The sequence below is a fragment of the Hypomesus transpacificus genome, unplaced genomic scaffold (assembly GCF_021917145.1).
Source record: "Hypomesus transpacificus isolate Combined female unplaced genomic scaffold, fHypTra1 scaffold_262, whole genome shotgun sequence".
Taxonomy (NCBI): Eukaryota; Metazoa; Chordata; class Actinopteri; order Osmeriformes; family Osmeridae; genus Hypomesus; species Hypomesus transpacificus.
This window is the reverse complement of record NW_025813789.1, coordinates 98448-121081: the sequence shown is the minus strand read 5'-3', so window position 1 is coordinate 121081 and position 22634 is coordinate 98448. Positions and strand designations below refer to the sequence as shown.

The 22634-nt window shown below is 43.8% G+C and overlaps 1 protein-coding gene across 2 annotated transcripts in view; it reads left to right on the top strand.

The window, feature by feature from the left end:
- LOC124462905 (ras-related protein Rab-40C) overlaps positions 1–22634 on the top strand; it is a 78745-nt gene that overhangs the window by 1447 nt on the left and 54664 nt on the right. Inside the window, exon 2 of one of the 2 annotated variants that reach the window (XM_047014610.1) lies at positions 12–252. In XM_047014610.1, coding sequence (XP_046870566.1) covers positions 111–252 — 142 coding nt within the window. In that variant the 5' untranslated portion in view covers positions 12–110. The remainder of the gene's footprint in view (positions 1–11; positions 253–22634) is intronic. The other variant, XM_047014611.1, reaches the window with a different exon arrangement.

The following is a 22634-nucleotide window of genomic DNA, read 5'->3' as shown; positions in this document are numbered from 1 at the left end:
TTTTTTTTAAGAACCCCCACATTCTCTGCTTTCCTCACTGGGGCCCCATCTGTAAGTTCCCTCTGCCTTCTCCTCCTTCCACTTTGTGGGGGGCACCGAGGTGAGGGAAGATGGGCACCCAGGGCAGTCCGGTGAAGAGCTATGACTACCTTCTCAAGTTTCTGCTGGTGGGAGACAGTGATGTCGGGAAAGGAGAGATACTGGACAGCCTGCAGGATGGCTCTGCAGAGTCCCCCTATGCCTACAGTAGTGGTGAGACCAATTTCATATTTTTTTTTACATTCCAATGTTGTCATAACTAGACCTATACGCTAGCTAGCTAATCACATCCCTACTTAAAAACATGTTTTTTCTCCCCAGCAATTTGCACATGTAGGCTGCATGTTGACAGTTTGCGCTCCTCCTCTCCAGAATGTTAAGGCTGTTTTGATACATAACACATTACTGACAAGTTGCAACTAAATTGATTTTTTACGATTGATTGCAAAACCGATTTTACCTTGTCATAGTTGAAGAATGACAGTTTGGTGTGTAAAATAGACATACAGTGAACCTCAAAGTCCATTGAAACCTCTTTCCTATCAAAATTTCACTTTTTGAAACTGCAACTTGCAAACGCTAGCTTATGAAACAGTGCAAGTTGTGACGTGCAGCATCAACTTTGTCACGCCCCAAAATGTACATTTACTAGTGGTGGGAAGTTCGGATCATTTTACTGATTCGGTTCTTTGAATTTCGTTCAGTAAAATGACCAAATCTTTTTGAGTCATTCGTTAATTTCAACCAAGGAGGGGGGGGGCGGGGGGTTATATGTCCACTGGAAACACGTATCATATTGTTATGTAGGGTAGTGCATGACATGTGCACCAGCAGATACTATTTTAAAATAAATTCCTGCATTAAAATAATGTATCATGACAGTTTGTATGATTTGGTCAATTATTATCACACTAGCATTTTATTATCACGACAAACAATTACACTGCACTAAACTGTAAGTGTAAATGTAAAGTGAAAATAACTAAACCAGTCAGTATGATGACTTGAGCAAATATCATTCACGCCTTACTAAAACAGCAACCACGCGAAAGCCTATGCAGGTCACGTGAAAAATGATCCAAAGACTCGTAGAAAGACTGAGTCGGGAAATGAACAAATCATTTGTTTCCTCTAGCTACCAGTACAGAGCCTATGCAGGTCAAGTGAAAAGTGATCCAAAGACTCGTAGAAAGACAGAGTCGGGAAATGAACAAATCATTTCTGTTTACTTGGACAAGCCAATGCAAAAGTCCCGATGCGCGGCGACGAGAAAATGAACAAATCACTCTTTGAGAGGACTCGTTACTCCCGAGTCCTTGTAAGGATTCGTTCAAAACGAATCGTTCACGAACGACACATCACTAACATTTACCCGCCCTTTTGTCAGACACTAGTTTAGCTGTGCGCTGCTCTGTGTACTTCCACGCGAACAGCATGTTTTTAAAGTATATTGAAAATGGACCATCATAAATCCAGTGTTCCAGGCTGTATTGGGAATGCTGACATGCTGACTTTTTATAATCTTCCCATGGAACCAGACATTCGACAGGCATGGCTGATGTTCATCTATGGCAGGCCTGGCCAACCCGCGGCTCCCGAGCATTAGACCTACGCATTTTTATGCAGGAAAATGAGCATATCAACATGTTCAGGAGAGAGGCGAGTACGGAGTCTATTTACAAGCAAGCCGGCATTGGAGAAGACTCGCTCGGCAGGAACTGAGGTTGCGGGTATTGCGAGGTACTGCTTAGCCAGAACACTAAGTTTTTTTGTACTGTCCCTGGTTGGTATTCCACCACTCCAGTGGGTTGGCCTGGGGTGGGATGCATGGCTCGGTGAAATACAGCGCAACTTCACTTTGTTGGATATCGTTATCCTTGTAGTAGTCCTCTCCAAAAAGTGTGTTGAGTGTTGCAGTGGCAATGTGGGTGCGTGAGTGCGTCGGCTGCTCCTCAGAGGCATCTGGCTGAGCATTATCGGTGTGGCTTTTGACACTTTGACACATTTCGGTCAGCCTTTCCCTGATCTCCAGGTGGAGAGGCTGTTGCACACAATTCAGGTGCTTGTGTCTTGGATCGAGCGCTGTGGCAATGAGCGCTGCCTTGCCTGTATGAGATCAATTATAATCCAATGTTAGGCCTGTCACCGGAATGGACTATTACCGGGATGGATCATACAGGTATATTATGTTTTTGAAATATAATGCGCACATAGGCTATACATCAGCGGTTCCCAAACTTTAAGGCCACGCACCCCCTACTACATCCCGACTGGGTCACGCACCCCCACTCCCCCACACCTTAAAAAAAAAGCAACAGCCTATTAAGCTGCATTAAAATCGTACCAATGAGAGAACAGTTTGCTAGCGCGTGGAGTTTGTTTACAAGATTTAGTCCGCTGTTAAATGTTGCAGTGTAAACACAAACCGAACAAAGGGGCAACAGCAACATTTTATCATATTAATCCCTGAATCGGAACAATCGTGAAAACGCCCTGTTTTGCAGAGTAGGTTTCTGCAGCGATCCTGGCGTAAGTATTTGACCCAGTGTTAACAGTGCAGGTGAAAGAAACATGTTTTCTGAACTAGCTCTCATGGGAGAGTAACGAGATAAATATTTATTTGACAGGAACACATCAATTTATATGCTCAAGTCACGTGCCAATCTTGCTGGCGTTCATTGGCTAACATGTACCTTTAAATAGCCTGAGGAGTGAAACGGGCAAAACTAGCCTGGTTAGCTAGTAACAGAGGTCGCTTTCTCAGGCAAATGATGAATGAAACAGGCTTGGTTGAAGAAATCTGATCTTCAGCAGGCTCGTATCTACCAAAGGCAGTCCTCCCTGACGTTCTAAGTGTAGAATGGAGTGACAAACAAAATTGTGCAGACTGCCAGTGAGCGACCCGAGTTTGCCTGAGGCTAACTCAAAACACTACTGTACAGTAACGGGGACGCAGTCTCACTCAGATTGCCAGTTTTACACAAATCACAAAAATGATTGGACCAGCTGGCAAAAAGCAGAATTCCTAGATCTCTTGAAAGCTGCCCTGCTCGACTTTTTTTGTTGTAGGACTGACTGTAAAACTGTAAAAAAGATAAATTTTATATATTTAAAAAATATATATATTTTCCCCGTTTTCTGCCACCATGCTGCGCGCCCATCCCGAATGTTTACAAACAAATAATGTGTCCGGATCCGTGTCAGACGGGCGAGGAGGGCAATACGCGGCTAGCAGGACCAATTAGCCAATCAGAAAGCTTGTACTGTTGTTGCCATATAATAATTCATATTACACCAATAGACCACCATTACATTTTTCCTCTCGCGCACCCCCTAGAGGCAGCTCCACACTTTGGGAATCCCTGCTATACATAAACACATTAATTTGGTAATAACATACATTAAATTAATTAAACAATTACCGGGGTCAGTTGAGGTGTTTAGGACTTTGTGCTTTCTCAGCAAGGTTGCCACTGCTTTCTTGAAGTCCCCAACATTTCGGGACTGTAGAGTTTGGGATTAGGTGCCTTGTCAGGAGGCTGTGTGTCACGGGGTACTCCATGCTTATGCATGCACACATGGGTCTCGCTGCACAATGCTGTAGTAGCACGCTTTAGAGACTGGAGTGCGGGTATGATGTCTTCGATCGTTTGCCAGTTGTCATCCGTGAGCTCCAGGGTCCTGGCATCACTCAGTTTAGTGATGGTTCTGTCTGAGAGGGTTGCTGCCACTGCCATCTCTGCTCATGGAGACGCTCAAACATGTCTCAGATTGAGTTCCAATGTGTTGGACAGTGCTGAATGAGCTTGTGTAAAGGCAGATTTTGCTGCTGCTGTTTGTTTTTTAAACCTACTGTCGCTACAGTGCTGCGATGGAAATGGCTCACCAGCCTCCCACTTGCTCCCACCACCCGACTCACACTGGCCACTTTAAAGCCTTCATTGATGGCCAGCTGGAGCGTATGAGCAAAGCAGGGGACTGACTCCCACTCCAACATGCCCTGGTTGGCCAACACTGGCGTTGGTCCTTGGTTACTGGCGTTGTCATGGACGCAGGCTGTCACTTTGTGCGCTATGCCCCACTTTTCTATCGCTGCTTTAAGTTGGGAAGCTATGTTTAGTGCTGTGTGCATTTCGTCGGAGCTGCTTGTCTGTAGCACTGCGCTCCTAACTTCCCAGTCCGGGGAGATGTAGTGACAGGTGATGGTTGTGTATGACTCGGTTGTCAGAGCAGTCCACGCGTCTGTAGTGATAGCTAAATTTTCTGTGACTTCAAGCTCAGCTTTTAGCTTTTGGGCCCTCTCGTTATATTTATTTTCGACCCTCACAGTGATTGTATTTCGTGAGGGCACATTGTATTCTGGTTCCAGGAATTTCATCAATTCTCGAAAGCCCAGTCCTTCCATAAAGCTCAATGGTAGCATGTCTTTAGTTATCATCGTTGCGATCAACTGCGTGATGTGCTCGCTTCTTGTGGGGTCACAGCTGCGCTTCGAGGTAGAAAATGAGGTGATGAGTGGCTGCGTTTGTCTGTCCTGCGAGTACGACAAAGTAGTTTCTCTATGTTTCAACCTCATGTGGTTTTGCATTGAGCGGGTGGACTTGTGGTACACTAGTTTGACATTACGTATTTTACATTTAACGTTCTTTTGGTCATCAACTTCATCAAAATACCTCCACACATCGCTCCGCTTACTAGCCATTTTCCATATAATTGTTTTTGAGCGAGAAATGACAGGAGGCTCGCAGCAGAACGCAGGGTCACGTAGGCTATACTAGCCTACCGTTTTCAGCATTTCTAACGTCACAACTATTAGAATTCACGACACATGGAAATTTAAATTTAATTTAAAGGTTTTTCATAAAAAAACATTTTTTTAAATTGTAATTCAAAAACGCTCATAATTATTTGAAAACAGTATTCGAATACTAGCTTACTTTAGGATATTCGGATATCCGATCAACCACGCCCATCCAGAGAGAGAGAGAGAGAGAGAGAGAGAGAGAGAGAGAGAGATTCACGTGTGCCCCTGTGTAGGATGTGACTCTTTGCAGTAACAAGGTAAAACTAGAGAGGGTACAATTTCTGGGGAAATTATAGGGTGTGCTTGCTTGCGTCGGTTTCAGGCAGTGGCGGCTGCTGGTCTTTCAAATAGGGGAAGCTCATTTTCGGCTTACATCATAAACATTTTCTGTTCACTGGCTACAGTGTTTCCCAGAGGATTTTCTTTAGCAGTGGGGGCAGGTCAGGTCTACCCCTACACTCCCCCTCCCCCCCCCCCCCCTCCCGGCCAAAACAAAGTGCTAACCCTATATTTCGGAGCAGCTTAATGTAATAGTCTAATAACTAATGTAATATTGCACATACTTTCGTGACTATTTCCCCTAAAGAAGTAAAATTAGCATACTTAAAGACACCTTACAGCCAATTAAATGCTGCCAATTAATAATTTACGTAACAACTTATTGTAAATGCAGTGGCCTAGCCTATAGATTAAGGTAGGCCACTCGGAAGCATGTACACTGTCTGCTTCATTTGATCTTGATAGGCTAAGCATTCTGTAGGAAATAATAACAATATACCCACTATTTATTCATTAAAACTAGGCTACTTAAGCATTATAATGCACCTAAAATACAAACGTGAGCAAGGGCAGCAATCGCTATCCAATCAACAGACGTGCAATTTCGCTAGCAGGGGAAGAATACAAACAACGAAAATCACCAGGGGGGTATTCCAGGTAGCGGGTTTAGTGAAAACTTTGAGTTGTTTAACCCTGAAAAGAGGCATACTCCGAGTTCCACGTTCCAGAAAGAGAGGTATCGAAACCTTTTGGTAAGTTTCCATGGTAACTTACTCCGTGAAACTAATTTGCTCGCTAGCGTTTCTACCGATCCCCTCCCACTTTATGAGCCCGATAGCTTTGGCAGACACGGCATATCATTTCCTGGTTCAGCCGAGCGATCTCGAACTAAATTTAATTTGGTTAGTTATACGCTGGGAGACGATTTTAAGATTGCGATTTGATGTGCTTTAATTCCCTGATGAATACCTAAGTTAACATTACCTGTTACAATCTGTAATTTATTTGAGCAACATTCTCAGCCTTGGGCCTTCGTCGCTAGTGTTACATGCCATGGACATGCACTCAGAATTGACCAAATGCTTTTGGGCACTGAAATAAATACAAATAATTGAAATTGTATTTGGTCTTCTTCATTGTCTACAAATAGAGTTAACAATGAGTAGCCCAGCCTATTTCTATCGGCTATTGTTCTTACAATTTACATGATTCATATGATTCCTACAATTTACATGATGTACCATCCTGAAACTGGTGTTTCAGCAAATCTATTTCAACATTGTAGGGGGTCAATATTGGCCAAACAACCAAAAGTTATTCCCTTATGGTTTGAAGGAAGATGGGAAACTGAAACGTGTATTTAGCATTAACCAAATAATGCCAATACCAATGGAATTACAGTTATTTGACTATTTTGATTTTTGAGTTAAATCAGAGCAAGAATGGTCAAATTAAGGTTGAATAATTTGTACCATATTGCAAATGAATGATATCAATGAAGGTTAACTCTTTGGCCTACTCTACCATGATTATTGTAAACCAGAGATACAAAGCAAGAGTGAGGAAGAAGGAGTAGGACAAGCTAGAGCTGAGGAGAACGTCTCAGGAGATCAATAATCCACAGAACAATGATTCACAATTCCTTAAGAACAACTACAATCACCCCAGAATCTTGACCCTTACTTATTAACACGACTAGCAATTCTACAGTAAGTTACACAATGAGATGTGAGAGCCATCAAGTTGAGACTCCATCCAGTAACTCCATATTTTACCATATGAGAGGTGGGGGCAGGTTGATAGCCTTACAAGATCAGCCTTTATTCTTCTGCCGTAAGTACACCATCTCTTTCAACAATCTTCTTCGAAAATTCAACAATCAATAATCATATAGGTTATTGTTCCTACAACTAACATCACCTGTGACCATGCATCCTCTCGTAACTGGTGTTCCAGTAAATCTTTTTCGAAATTAGCCTTTATTCTTCTACCATAAGTAGGCCTACTGCATCTCTTGGTCAGTTTTTGGCACTTTCTTCACAAGGTGCAGTTTGTACAACTAATTTACTTGTGACATGAGATTATATTAGCTACATTTCACTGTTCCACATGCAAAATTCACCTGCCATTAAATGAACATCTCACTGTATACAGATTGCCCTGTTGTCAGAATGTGCAAATCGTTTTTATATTCATTATTCTCATAATGTCAGCGTAACTGACAATTACAAAAAAAGCCTGTAAATAAAAGTACATGGAGAAAGAACTACCAGTAGCTACCATACATAGTAATTCTCTGCATCCATTTCTGCGGCAGCAGTCATAAGGTCTCTTCATCATCTTATTCATCCTTTGATAAAAAGCATTCTGTTGAGGGAAACTGCTACTACAAGTTGAAATAGGCATCAATTGATATTTAAACTTTGTATTATGTCAAATATGATTAAAACCATGGTGCATCGAGGTTACAATCACAAGCGTAGCCTATAAGTAAAATATGCATTACCTGTTCGTAGTATGTTTTTATATGTAGCCTAATATAACATTGAACATGCTGTTTTATTAAGTCCACCACTTTTTCTCCTGTAATATTAACGGACAGTGGGGTTATTTTTCCGGAATATGTGCTCAGATTGACCCTGAACACGAAATAAAACGTATATCTAAAGTGTGGTGAAGTATGACAAAGTTTTTTGTCGTTGGTTGCCATGGTGAATCCTAGTATCGGAGCTCCATAGATGTTGGCTTTTGGAAGTATTCATGCACGCGTTAAACTCAGAGTTGCCGTACTCCGAGTTGAGTTAACAAATTCAGCTTTTCTGGAACCAAATTTTCGGAGTTTCCCATGTTAGAGTAACTCAACTCAGAGTTCAGGGTTAATCTCAGAGTTTGTTAAACCCGCTACCTGGAATACCCCCCAGTTAACTTAATTTAAATTTGCAAGAACTATAGACTAATACAATAACAGGCTTAAATGAACTGACAACATAAATTATACGACTTAGGACGCACACGCGCAATCTCAACTCGCTGTGAAGCGCGTCTGTGCCATTCTCCGACATGCGCTCTAACAATCACGGCTGATAGACGGCCTAATATTTTGTACAGCTCTAATTCTGATACCGTGGCGGCAGAAATGTAACCGTGGCGGGCCGCCAAGGAAAAATCAACATAGGGGAAACACTGGGCTAGTTCACCCCTACGACACTAGCCTTGCCTACTGTATGAATGAATGAACGAACTAAAGAAAAAATATTAAGCCTGAAGGAAATGTGGGAATTAGGTTAAACTAAAACAAGGAGTGTGATGAGTGTATAATAAGGAGTGTATAATTTTATGAAATATATGATGAAAATTGGCTAGCAATTTCGCCAAGCAAATACCAAGAAATAGGTTGCCGCAGTTTGTCTTTCAACTGCAGTTGCAAAATCCGTGATGAGACTGAGCTTGAATGGCTTCGGTGACTTTTAATAGTACAAAATCGCTGTCAGTCAAAAGGAGATGCAGTCTTTCGACAGAGCCTCCAACCATCACACGGAAGCCCAGCGAGTGAAAAAAAGAGCCACTGTTTAAAGCTAGACCGGAAGACACGGAAGTGGAAAGATGGCCGCGTCCAGTCTCGCGCTCTTGCTTACCTCACTGCGCACTTTTCATAGAAATGAATGGGGACGCCATCTTGGAAGACAAAAGTAGCTTACTCTAGTAATATTAACTCTATGACCACTAGCCACTGTCACGTGCCAGTGGAGGCACTGGCATGTACCACTAGGTGCCAGTGGAGGCACTGGCATGTACCACTAGGTGCCAGTAGAGGCACTGGCACGTACCACTAGCCACTGTCACGTACCACACGCTACAGTACAGTACAGTTTCGGTTCTAACTGCCTCTCAACGTATTTAGCATTCTACCAATACAGGTGATGTTAGCATTGCTAATAGGATACTGTTAGCGAGAAAATCATACTTACAGCTTGGGTTTGTGATGAGCAATACGGTCAGAACAGAACCTCTTTTCAGCAGCAGCGGCTTAGCAAATCCTTCTTTAAATTGTCCAAGGTTTTCGTTCAAAACAGTCTTTGGTAAAATGGTCCGAGCAAAGTAATAATTTAGTGTTGTACTTTAAAGGGATCTTCCGATAGATCAGGGGTGGCCAACCAGTCAGAGACTAAGAACCATTTTATTGGGTGTGCATTGCCTTCGGCAAGGGCCCAACCATTGTTATCTCACATATATATTTATTATTGTGAGAATGATGTTCAGCATTCTCACAATTGTTTTTCAACTTCTGAGTTCTTCCGCCGTTTTTTGGCCTTTAACTAGTCCTGAATACTTTTAGCGATCACAGCTGATCACAGCCATCACCGTGGCAACCAAACAGACACGCACCATGAAAGCAGAATTGGGGAAAAGGTTTTGGAAACTGCCAAAATAGTTGTTTTTCTGACCGCACAGACACATAAAGGATATCTATGGTTTCGGCAGAGTCTTGGGTCTCGGAAAATATCCTTATTTTTGGGATTGGACGTACAGCTTTGCGTCTAGGTTAACTTGTTTGAGGTGTGGATGCTAGGTAAATGTTTGTTATTCTCTTATAATCGAGCTAGCGCGATTTGGCTCTCCATAAAACGGTTCGACTTTTTCTTCCACTACAGTATCGACCAAATTGGCCAAACAAGGTATGTACATTGAACTTAAAGTGCACATAATCTAGCTAGATCGTTTCACAGAAATCTGCAAAAATTGAGGCTCAAGACAGTCATAGGTGACCGTCACGAACAGCCAAACCGGGGCTGGGGTAAGTGTTTGCTGCAGCTGGCGTTAATCCTACCAACAAATGCTTCGTAACTGAAGGGTATTTACTTTTAATTGACGATATTGAACACAAATGTTAAGTAACTTGTCTCTACTCCAAATATCTCAGTTTTCAATTTGAAGTAGTAGATCTAGTTTATGTAGGAAATCTTCCATTGCATCCTCTCTCTAGCTTCACGCCTTCGGTTATTATTCAAGCCTACGGTGTTAATACATACCACTTTGACACACTTGCAAGTAATGATCCGCTGGTTAGATGTAGCATGATCTTGTTATTTACGTATAAAAAAACTCACCAGAGACAACAACAACATCGGCAACCCTGCACTATGAATTTTTATTTTGATGTCATCTTAAATTAAGTGTCTGAACAGGACTGGGTGTGCAGGCCCACATGATTAGTTTCTCCTCCGTCTTGAACCTGATACCTAGATTCTAGGTTAGAAATGTTGCCAGTCTGTTGCCAATGACCAACGGTTGCTACGTTTTTCCAGCAAGTTCAAGTCATTCCAGTGTTGTCCTTTTATCTTCAAATTCGTTCAACCCAGACTTAAGCAACTGGCTTTCTGCTCAATTTTCACGTTTTCCTGCAGCTCATCTTTCTGAAATGTTCCCCTTTTTTGTTTTGCATTTTTCTTCTTATTTTCTTCTGTTTTCTGCCTTCATCTTGCTCCGGGTCCTTTCAAAAATAAATTCACAACAGTACCTTCCAACTGCCAGTACTTTTGCATTTTTCTTCTCTTTCCTGTACTTTTCTGCCTTCATCTTGCTGCAGGTCCTTTCTAACATACATTTCAGGCCTTTTAAAACTCCAGCAAATAATTTTCTGCTAAATGTTTAAATTGTTATGCATTGTTTCTCTTCTTTCAGATTTTTTTCACTTTTTGTTTGGCATTTTTCTTCTATTTTCTGTAGTTTTATGCCTTCGTCCAGCTCCAGCCCCTATTTAAAATACCTTTCTGGCACTTTGAAGCTTCAGCTTATAACTTTCTAAAAAATATCAAAATGTTCAGCTTTTTTTTTTTTTTGCATGGTCAGCTATCCCCATTCAGGTTTTCAGCATTCTCACTGCTGTTTCGCAGGAACAGCCTTTTCTAGTTTTTTTTAATTTTTGCCCCCCTAAGGCTCAGTCAATATTTGGACTACATAAACAACGGCTGTGTCAAAATGTTTGTCTTGGTCTCGATTGAGTTGCTTGTATTGGGATTTACGTTCCGTTACACAGTTTAGGAGGTTACAACGTTTTTGTGGAGACAAAGTGCCTTTAGTCGACGAAGGGTAATTGGTGCTAGCTACGTCACCACGTCAACACACGTTAGCAACGACGCATGGATACAACGTGATAGAGACGTTGTAGCACGCAAATTGGAACTCGGATTACAAAAAATACCACCCCCAAAAAATCTATATTGATTTAGGTCGTGAAAGTCTTTGTAATTTGAGCGAGTGCGGGTCGCCCGTGAGACCGCCTAGTCTTTTAGGCGGCAGCCATGCTAGAAAGCGTCATTGTAGTATTTTCGTACCTAATTTATAGTTCAATTTACACTAAAAAACAGAAAGAGGGATATGTTATGACGACATGACTGTTGTGAAGACAGCCAGGTGGTGAGATTTTAATGTAGGTTGCTGTAAAAACTTTGATTTGTTTGCTACGTGAGAGCCCCGTCAGCCTCCATTGACAATTGCGGCAGCAACAACAGTGTTGTCGACGAGTGTTGACACTCGTCGACAACAGTGTTGTCGATCTGCGTCTGATGAGTATTTTCTTAATTTTGTACCAGGGTCAATTTTACATCCAAATGGGGAGCAGTGTTTTAAAGCTATGGCGATTGCGAAGACAGCCAGCGGGTCAGCATGTTTGTGTTATTTGTGTAAAACTTGGAAATTGAGTGAGACCGCGTCTTGTTTTGACGTTAGCCTCAGAGTCCCTGACTCGGCTCGCCCACTGGCAGTGTGTAGTAGTAGGCTACATTCATGCGCGTTGCCGCAATGTAACTTGGGGGGTTCCCCCCAAAAAAGTAGTTTGGACCCCCCCACATTTGCGATCAAAGTATTAGTGCATGACTGGTCTACTAGTCCAGCGATCTTTCCATTGCTTCACTATCAAATCCGTTCCACTTTATCAGTAGGGAGAATACCCATAGCCATCTGGGAGTTTTTCCTTGTCTCCTTGAGGGTTTAGGTTGGTTGAGGGGCAGTTCTATGGGCACATGTGAAGCCCTCTGTGACATGCTTGCATGTAAAAAGGGCTATACAAATACATTTGATTTGATAGCAATAGAATTCCACTCCACGTTTTCTAGAAAAACAGCATCACGCACGCAGATTCAACTCCCATACTCTTTGATCGACGCATCGCGCTTGTAGCTAGCACTTCAGACATGACTGTTCCACAGTCGTGGACATAAGGAGGGTTTTTTCGAGGAAGAGGAAAGTAAGTCAAAGTTGGCCGGTTTTCCCTTCAGTGGCCAAAGCACCCTAATGAGACCTTCTCTGACTATAATAACATTAGATAAGTCACAAAGATCCTTCTGCAAACATTATGATTATTGCTAGCTAAATAAGCAAGCTTTTTACCTACATGTAGCACTAGGCAATACCATACTTTATCTACCCATTAAAAGTGGAACAGCATTTGTTGATTTCTTAATCTGGGTCTGAAATATGTTGTGCTCTTGGCCGTGTTCAGACCTGTTTCAGGCAGAAAGAGATGACAAGGATGTTTTTTCCAAGTAGCTACAAAATAAATTGCTGGTGTTTTTTTTATTGCTAAAACAACCGTGAGCTAATCTGGAGTTAACTTTAGCTAACATGCTAGTTTTTCTAACGGCAACAAAAAAAACTTTATTTCAGAATTGTCTTCCAAATTAAATAAGGTTGCTCAACTTGTAATTTTGGCAATTTGCAGAATTTTATTGCTACATGTTTGTCTGTAACATGAAGGTAAAACTGATTCAACCATTAAAACCATATATCCTCTGAAAGCTTATACCCTCAGGATGTTATCTAATGAGACAAGAGACACGTCCATCTCTCCATATTAGTATGCTGCCCATGCATAATAAATTCGGTATTGGTAAATGGAGTAGGCTATATGGCTGATACTTTTTTGGGCTGTGCCATTTAGGGAAACTGATTCAACCACCTAAACCATGTATTTTCTGAAAGCTTACATCCTAAAGATGTGATCTGTGGAAAAGACTACAGGGCAATTCCATGCAAAGGTCACCCTTACCATAGAAAAAAAAAGTTGCCACACAAATATAACTGTTGTTAAAATGTTCACTTAGGTCTATATTTTGTTGCATGTAAACACTCTGATCTAAATTTATAGACAATTGCACTCTTTTACATAATATACAAGTTGTGCACTCATGCAAAAAAACATTTGTCAAATGGCTGTTTTGTACCATTTCAAGAACGGGGTAAATAGACTCCAGTTTTCAAGAAAATGTTACCATTTAGCATTTTCCTGATTGACAAGGGAATGATAGAGCATTGTGTATGCTCAGCTTGAGTTAAAAGCACAACTCCTTAAATGCATTAAGCCTCTTGTTTATGACTCAGTGAGTTCCATGGCCAAGTCACGTCCGTAACTAGTAGTTTTGTAGAATAAGTTTATGCCTATCAAACAGTGCCGATGCTACAACATCCAAAGTTTCTGTGCAAAGCTTATTTATACCAATGGTTAGTTTAATTAACAAATCTTGCCCCTTTGTTACTTAAAAAAAATGTGTGATGTGTTATGGACGTGACGTTACGGACGCTACACAATGCAAATCTTCACAATACACTGTTCACAACACAATGAAAATGTTCTCAAATGAAACGGCAAAGCTGACAATCGTGTTTCGGCTGTATCGGTTATAACCCCTTTCACCGACGTGTTTCAGTGAAACAGACATTCCAGTCATGATTATAGTCAGAATCATGATTAACATGATATAGCCTAAACATATCTTCAACGATCGACATCTTCTCCAGTGATACTGAAATTTCCATCCATCCATCATCTGCCGCTTGTCCGGGGATCGGGTTGTGGGGGCAGCGACCTAAGAAGGGAGGCCCAGACTTCCCTCTCCCCGGCCACTTCCACCAGGTCTTCCTGGGGGACCCCGAGGCGTTCCCAGGCCAGCCGAGAGACATAGTCCCTCCAGCGTGTCCTGGGTCTTCCCCGGGGCCTCTTCCCAGTGGGACGTGCCCGGAACACCTCACCAGGGAGGCGTCCAGGAGGCATCCTAATCAGATGCAGAGCCTGCATCACTGCGGATGCCGCACCGATCCGCCTGTCGACCTCGCGCTCCATTCTTCCCTCACTCGTGAACAAGACCCCGAGATACTTGAACTCCTCCGCTTGGTTCAGGATCTCCTCCCCGACCCGGAGATGGCACACCACCCTTTTCCGGTCGATTACCATGGCCTCAGATTTGGAGGTGCTGATTCGCATCCCAGCCGCTTCACATTCGGTTGCGAACCGCTCCAGTGACAGCTGAAGGTCGCGGCCCGATGAAGCCAACAGGACCACATCATCTGCAAAAAGCAGCGACCCGATCCTGAGGTCACCAAACCGGACCCCCTCAACACCCTGGCTGCGCCGAGAAATTCTGTCCATATAGGTAATGAACAGAATCGGTGACATAGGGCAGCCCTGGCGGAGTCCAACCCTCACCGGAAACAAGTTCGACTTACTACCGGCAATGCGGACCAAACTCTGGCACCGGTCGTACAGGGACCGGACAGCCCCGATCAGGGAATCCGGTACCCCGTACTCTCGGAGCACCCCCCACATGAGCCCCCGAGGGACACGGTCGAACGCCTTTTCTAAATCCACAAAACGTGTAGACTGGTTGGGCGAACTCCCATGTACCCTCCAGGACTCCGTGGAGGGTATAGAGCTGGTCCACTGTTCCACGGCCAGGACGAAAACCACATTGCTCCTCCTGAATCCGAGGTTCGACAATCCGACGGACCCTCCTCTCCAGGACCCCTGAATAGACTTTCCCAGGGAGGCTGAGGAGTGTGATCCCCCTAAAGTTGGAGCACACCCTCCGGTCCCCCTTTTTAAAGAGGGGAACCACCACCCCGGTCTGCCAGTCCAGAGGCACTGTCCCCGATGTCCACGCGATGTAGCAGAGTCGTGTCAACCAAGACAGCCCTACAACATCCAGAGCCTTAAGGAACTCCGGGCAGACCTCATCCACCCCAGGGGCCCTGCCACCGCGGAGCTTTTCAACCACCTCGGCGACCTCAGCCCCAGAGATAGAAGGGCCCCCCCCGATGTCCCCAGACTCTGCCTCCACGTCGGAAAGCGTGTTGGTGGAATTAAGGAAGTCTTCGAAGTATTCCTTCCACCGATCCATGACGTCCTCTGTCGAGGTCAGCAGCGCACCATCCCCACCGTATACAGTGTTGACAGAGCACTGCTTCCCCCTCCTGAGCCGCCGGATGGTGGTCCAGAACCTTTTTGAAGCCGTTCGGAAGTCATTCTCCATGGCCTCGCCGAACTCCTCCCATGCCCGGGTTTTTGCCTCCGCGACCGCCAAAGCCGCGTACCGGTTGGCCTGCCGGTACACATCAGCTGCCTCAGGAGTCCTACCAGCCAATAAAGTCCGATAGGCCTCCTTCTTCAGCTTGACGGCATCCCTCACCTCCGGAGTCCACCACCGGGTCCGAGGGTTACCGCCGCGACATGCACCGACCGCCTTGCGGCCGCAGCTCCGGTCAGCCGCTTCAACAATGGAGGCCCGGAACATGGCCTATTCGGACTCAATGTCCCCGGCCCCCCCCGAGACATGATCGAAGCTCTCCCGGAGGTGGGAGTTGAAGCTCCTTCTGACAGAGGGTTCCGCCAGCCTTTCCCAGCAGACCCTCACATTACGTTTGGGCCTGCCAGGCCTAACCGGCGTCTTCCCCCACCATCGAAGCCAACTCACCACCAGGTGGTGATCAGTTGACAGCTCCGCCCCTCTCTTCACCCGAGTGTCCAAGACATGCGGCCCCAAGTCCGACGAAACGACTACAAAGTCGATCATCGAACTGAGACCTCGGGTGTCCTGGTGCCAGGTGCACATATGGACACCCTTATGCTTGAACATGGTGTTCGTTATAGACAAGCCGTGTCTAGCACAGAAGTCCAACAACAAAACACCACTCGGGTTCAGATCGGGGGGGCCGTTCCTCCCAATCACGCCCCTCCAGGTCTCACTGTCATTGCCCACATGAGCATTGAAGTCCCCCAGGAGGACGAGGGAATCCCCAGGAGGAGCGCTTTCCAGCACCCCCCCCAGAGACTCCAAAAAGGGTGGGTACTCTGAGCTGCCGTTTGGTGCATAAGCACAAACGACAGTGAGGACCCCTCCCCCCACCCGAAGGCGGAGGGAGGTTACCCTCTCGTCCACCGGGGGGAACCCCAATGTACAGGCGCCGAACCGAGGGGAAACAAGTATTCCCACCCCAGCTCGACGCCTCTCACCAAGGGCAACTCCAGAGTGGAAGAGAGTCCAGCCCCTCTCAAGGAGACTAGTTCCGGAGCCTATGCTGTGCGTCGAGGCGAGGCCGACTATATCTAGCCGGAAACTCTCTACCTCGCGCACCAGCTCAGGCTCCTTTCCCGCCAGCGAGGTGACATTCCACGTCCTTAAAGCTAGTTTCTGCAGCCGAGGATCGGACCGCCAAGGTCCCCGCCTTCGGCTGCCGCCCGTCTCACACTGCACCCGACCCCCATGACCCCTCCTGCGGATGGTGAGACCACTGGAAGAGGGTCCCACGTTGTCTCTTCGGGCTGTGCCCGACCGGGCCCCATGGGAAAAGGCCCGGCCACCAGGCGCTCGCCATCGAGCCCCCCCCCCGGGCCTGGCTCCAGGGGCGGGGGGCCCGGTGACCCGCTTCCGGGCAGGGGCAACTGAGAACCATTAATGTTTTTCTTTTTGGTTGTTTTTTTTGAGCCACGCTTTGTCTGGTCTTTCACCTGGAACCTGTTTGCCTTGGGTGACCCTACCAGGGGCATAAAGCCCCCGACAACATAGCTTCCAGGATCACTAGGACACGCAAACCCCTCCACCGCGGTAAGGTGGTGACTCAAGGAGGGGTACTGAGATACTGAAATTTCGAGTAGCTTTATTGTCTTGCCTTAACTGTCTTTGCCATAACCTCGATCCGCGCTCCATGTTTGTAATATTTACTTCCTACTAGAGAGGCAACTCAAGAGTGCTCGAGGGACTCGATTGGTTTAGGTATTTAAGGCGGCGCTCTGTAATTTGCTTGCGCTACCTGTCGGATCAAGCTGAGGTGGAGTTGTCAGCTTCGATCAAAGATGTCTTAAAGGGGTCATTGACTGTTTTTTGGGTATTTCACACAGTTTATTTGTAACTAAATGTTTTAAATTTCAATGCTTAATTAATAGTTTAATGTTGAAAATCACTATTCATATAGGCGTTTTATGTAATTTGCAGAAGACTGGTCCAGATGCGTCACATCCATGATGTTCATACGTCATATACGAAATGCTGGTTTTCCAAAAAAGACAAATATTTTTTTGTGTTCATTACTCAAAATCATTTTTAAGACTGTGTGAGAGTATTCACAGCTAAAGATGATTGGTGACCATTCTGAACTTCCGGCAGATTCCGTTATAATAGCATTCCGCAAGATAACAAGCGGGCCTGCTCGTAAAGGGAATGTTCAAGTTCAAGTCTTTTATTTGTCAGATGCACAGAACAACACAAGGTTAGACTGGGCACTGAAATTCTTAAGACAAGACAACGAAAGCATCTGACATAACATATAAGTACACGGAACAAATTTACATCCATGCTGAGCTTAGATAAGTGAACTTCCTGAATATACAGATAGCAATAAATTAACGACTATACTAACCCTGACACTAAAACTTCTAAAATTACAGATAACAATAAATAGTACGCTATACTAACCCTAATGCACAAAAAAACCTGTTTCAACCCTATAACCTATCTAACCTAAGTGGAGTACAGTGCAATAGTGCAAATTTGTAGATCAGTGACTATGTCAATGACCAAACAGGAGCCTGGTGGCGAGGTACAGTGAGGTACAGTAGTGCAATGTTACTGAAAAAGCAACCAGTAGCTGAAAGTGACAGTGTATAAGTGACTAGTGTGCAGAGTTCGTAAAATTATCCTTGCCAAGTGACAACTTAAAGTCCAGAAGTGTTTGCCGGTCGTACTGAATAAACGACAATACAACATTGACAAAACAAGTAACGAACACTAAAAAGACAAACAAAAAGCTGGGTTTTTGCGGAGCTCTTGTCGACGCGGCCGTCTCTTAGGCGCACCGGAAGCCAGATGGGCTTCCGGTGTGTGAGATGTTGCTCTGATTGGTTTATTGCACGTTACGCCCAAACCACACCTATGAGTAATGTAGCTACTTCAGACCAACCCATTTTACATTTGCGCCAGGCGCAGTCATTTATCCCGCCGGTATAATAGCAACAGCGCCGGATTCCCGTCCAAAGTCACTTGCATTTCACTTTTTGATACTTACGTTTCAGATTGTTAAAATAGGGCCCAAAATGTCATTATCAATGCCATTTTGGTGGCCATCTTGAAAATCTCCAGTGACATTTCAGATGGTTTGAAAATACTACCAGTGACAACGTTGTTACAGTAGGTTTCAAAGGGGTTTGGCTTGTTTCAAAGGGGGTTGGCTTGTTTCAAAGGGGGTTGGCCTGTTTCAAAGAGGGTTCGCTTGTTTCAAAGAGTGTTCTTAATGATTTTTGCAATATGAGTAGGCTAAATGCTTGAAAATATCACTAGAAGGGAGTCAGGTGGCTGAGCGGTTAGGGAATCGGGCTAGTAATCTGAAGGTCCCCAGTTCGATTCCCGGCTGAGCCAAATTACGTTGTGTCCTTGGGCAAGGAACTTCACCCTACTTGCCTTGGGGGAATGTCCCTGTACTTACTGCAAGTCGCTCTGGATAAGAGTGTCTGCTAAATAACTAAATGTTAATGTAAGACGGACCCGCCTTAAACCAGTGGCGATTTCTTTAAGACTACAAGGGAAGCTCGGCTTCCCCTAACATAAAAAAAATCATGGTCAAATATTTACTATTGTGTTAACATTTTAACTGCGTTAGAACACGTTCATATCGAAGTCGAGTTTGTTCAGAATCAGCTACATATATTAGCAGGTCGACTGACTGATTTCCGTCTCATACATTCCCGTAGCACCACAGTGCATTTCCCTGAGGAAGGTCAGCTTCGATGGACTTCAATGGGGCTGCTGTGGACAGTTGTTTTCAGTGCTTCGAAACTATACGGTCATTGGATAAATGCTGCAATTATGTCCCACCTTGGATGCTCAGCGTATCTGGGGGTGAATGGAGGAGTGGGCTGGCATCAGGGAGCACCAGGGAGCACCATGGAGCTCCGAGACCTCGTGCACGCTTGCAACTAGCTGTACACGTCATACTTTATAGTATAACGTCATACGTTATACTCGCGAGCATAGATTTATATGGTTACGAGTGTGTGAGCTAAGGCATTGCAGGGGCAGAATCTATGGGCAGAATGGGGTACAAGTCCGATAAGAATCAGAGACATGATGCAAACTTAACGGAAATGTATTCTGTCACTGTATAGTATTCCTTTCACTTGTTTTTTAGAAATAGGCTATAGGGCTGAATATAGGGCTATTTTAGATGGAACTCATCACATATGTTGCTTTTTTTTCTTTGTGATATGAGTATGATTTCCAACGCATTGTATCGGATGAAATAAACTGTTAACATGAACAGCTCCGTCGTTGTTCTCGCCAGGCAAAGAAAGCTTAATAGTTATTTTGGTAACCGAAATCTTCCATAATGCAGACGTACCATAGCTTACTGTCAACTTTTGTTCAAACGAAATGCCACGAAATTCACACTGCCTTCAATTTATCATCAGTGTTGAAATGTGGCCTGTGTTTTTATATGTTCATCCTACAAAACCAAACGCCTATTAATGGATATAACGTGATCTAACAAGACTTGGTAATAATGTAATAAATAAAAGCTTGAGAACTGTGTCTAAAATATACTTTATTGAACATTGCCTTTGAAAGGGGCATATTCACAGAACCATATAGGCTACAAGACGTTTCCATCAGATGTAAGTGGGGGTGAAACATAGTCACTGAGGACCTTCATTGTCCCACAAAAGCAGTCTGGCTTGATGACACGATCAAAAAAAGAATAATAGGTGTGTTTTACAAAAGCTTCTGAAGGCAAGACTAATATTATTTAAATATATATCATTTCCTATTGTGGTTAACAGTTAAAGTTTTAATCTTCGTCTTTGCTCCAGATAGACATGTCAACAATCTATGCTCGCGCTAAACATAATATATTTGCCATCATGTCATGAACGTTTTTACAAAAAATCTAATCTGTTGAAAAATAACGTGAATAAACTATATTAACAACATTTCATGTATGTGTGACAACCATTTGCTAAACTTGCTACAACAAGTCAGGCAACTCAAGCCATTTCTCCCTGTCCTCATTCTATATAAGTCTATGGCTCATTCAGCTCAATGTAAATCAGCTATCGGCCAATGTAAACTTTTGTGCTCGTGCCCTGTTAGTATCCGCGAGCACATTTGCAGGCAACTTTTATTGACGTATTCAAATAAATGGGGTGCTAGTTTACCCATTTCGGATTGGTTTCAAACTTAGCAAAAATCGGGAAAAATTATTCTATGAAAAAGCTAGTAGTTTGAGCCAGGTTCGAGAATCGAACAAAAATTATTGGGGGAGATAGTTTTGTAAATGTTGACTGGAGTTAATAGAATAAAAACGACCGGAAGAGTCGGAAACCTAACCGTAAATGCAATACCACCTACATCCACCGGGGCCGTTGCTTCAAGCCGAGGGGCGAGGGGTGGGGGCTTGCTAATGGTACATGCCAGTGCCTCCTCTGGTACGTGACAGTAGCTAGTGGTACATGCCAGTGCCTCTACTGGCACCTAGTGGTATGTGCCAGTGGAGCTAGTGGTACGTGATAGTAGCTACTGGTACGTGATAGTAGCTACTGGTACATGCCAGTGCCTCCGCTGGTACATGACAGTAGCTATTGGTACGTGACAGCGCCTATACTGGTACATGACAGTTACTGTACTGTTGATAGTGGTACGCAAGTATCTTGTTGCAGTTGCATTGGGTGTCTTGCAGCTTTTGTTTACTGTCATAACTGCCCTGCGGCCATTTTAGAATAGGAGAACAGGCTTTAAACTTTTATTTAAAAAAATAAGTTAAACTATTTGTGCTAACAGACTCCAAACCATACTTTTGATGTCTCACTACAAGCTCACCATACAAAGTAGTCGATTAAGACATTATATTGCATATAGTGTAATGGTGTGACTGTAACGTAAAGCAGACTTGTACATAGGGCTGGGCGATATGGGTAAAAAATTATCGATACAGATATTTATATTGACATTCGAGAACGATAATTAAACAATAGACCACAGATCTGTAGTAGTAGCTAAAGAATTCTCCTCAACTTTTTGCCTAGACTCGGCATAAGGTTTAGGCAGAGCAGTGTGAGAGAAATGTTTGCGGCCAGGGAGCACGTACCTGGGGTCAAGTAACTTAAGCTTTCTAATACCTTGCTTTTATCAATAGTCTACTTATCAATACCTTGGCGCAAACTCACACTTTCTGCATGTTCCAACGAGTGATTTTGCTTCAGGTGGTAAAAAAGGTTTCATGTACATTAGTATTATAATTGGACCAAAACGCTGTTCTTATATGTCCAGAGACGTTATAAGAAATCCGCAAAACCGTTTGCAGACCTCTCCAGAGGTCCGCAAACTATTTACGGACCTAGCAAGCGGTTGCCTTGGAGATGTTGACAACATGGCGTCTGCACCAGATTCGTCGTGTTTGATTTGGGATTTTCCTACGTGTTGTTATATTATATAAAAAAACGAATATGGACTTTCGACAGATCTACCAACACCTTTGTAAGCAGAGATTTGTTAAAACGTTTGTTAACCGAGACCGTAGGACACAGAACACATTTGCAGTTTGTCGTATTACCAGACTTGGTAACCTTCTGTTTGTTTACTACACCAATTTGCACCGAACATTGCTCTGCTCTTTGTCGGATTTCAAAAAGCCAAACAACTTCCAAATAACTGAACAAGACTAACCCTTTTTATCAACAATTTCTTCATTGGAAGTTGCTCCCTCGCCATGGCTATCGCTGCCACTGTTTTCGGCAATAAGACTAATTTTCCGCTGTTAACATTAGCTACTCCACTCGACGTGCTCAGTATATTTTAGTGAGCGTAGGCTACCATTTCTCCGCAACATCCTGTTGCATCACAGAAATGAAATGGACTGCTGTTCCTAATTATTCTCTATTGACATTATCGATATTATTGAAAATGAATTAATGTTACGATATCTTTATCGAGGGAAGTTATTACTTAGATAATTAATTTTATCGCCCAGCCCTACTTGTACACACGTAATGAATTAGTAACTACTTATTTTTCTCAGAGTAATTGAATTTAAGCGTGCACATGAGCCACCGTTGTAGACTCTCTTAAGTCTCTAATGCACATCGTTGTGTTGTTATCAGCGCCTCCTAGTGGCGTATATCATAAATTGTAATAACTGAAGTCAATATAGACCAATTATCACCTTTTGCACACAACTGTCAAGCAGGCTCAACTGT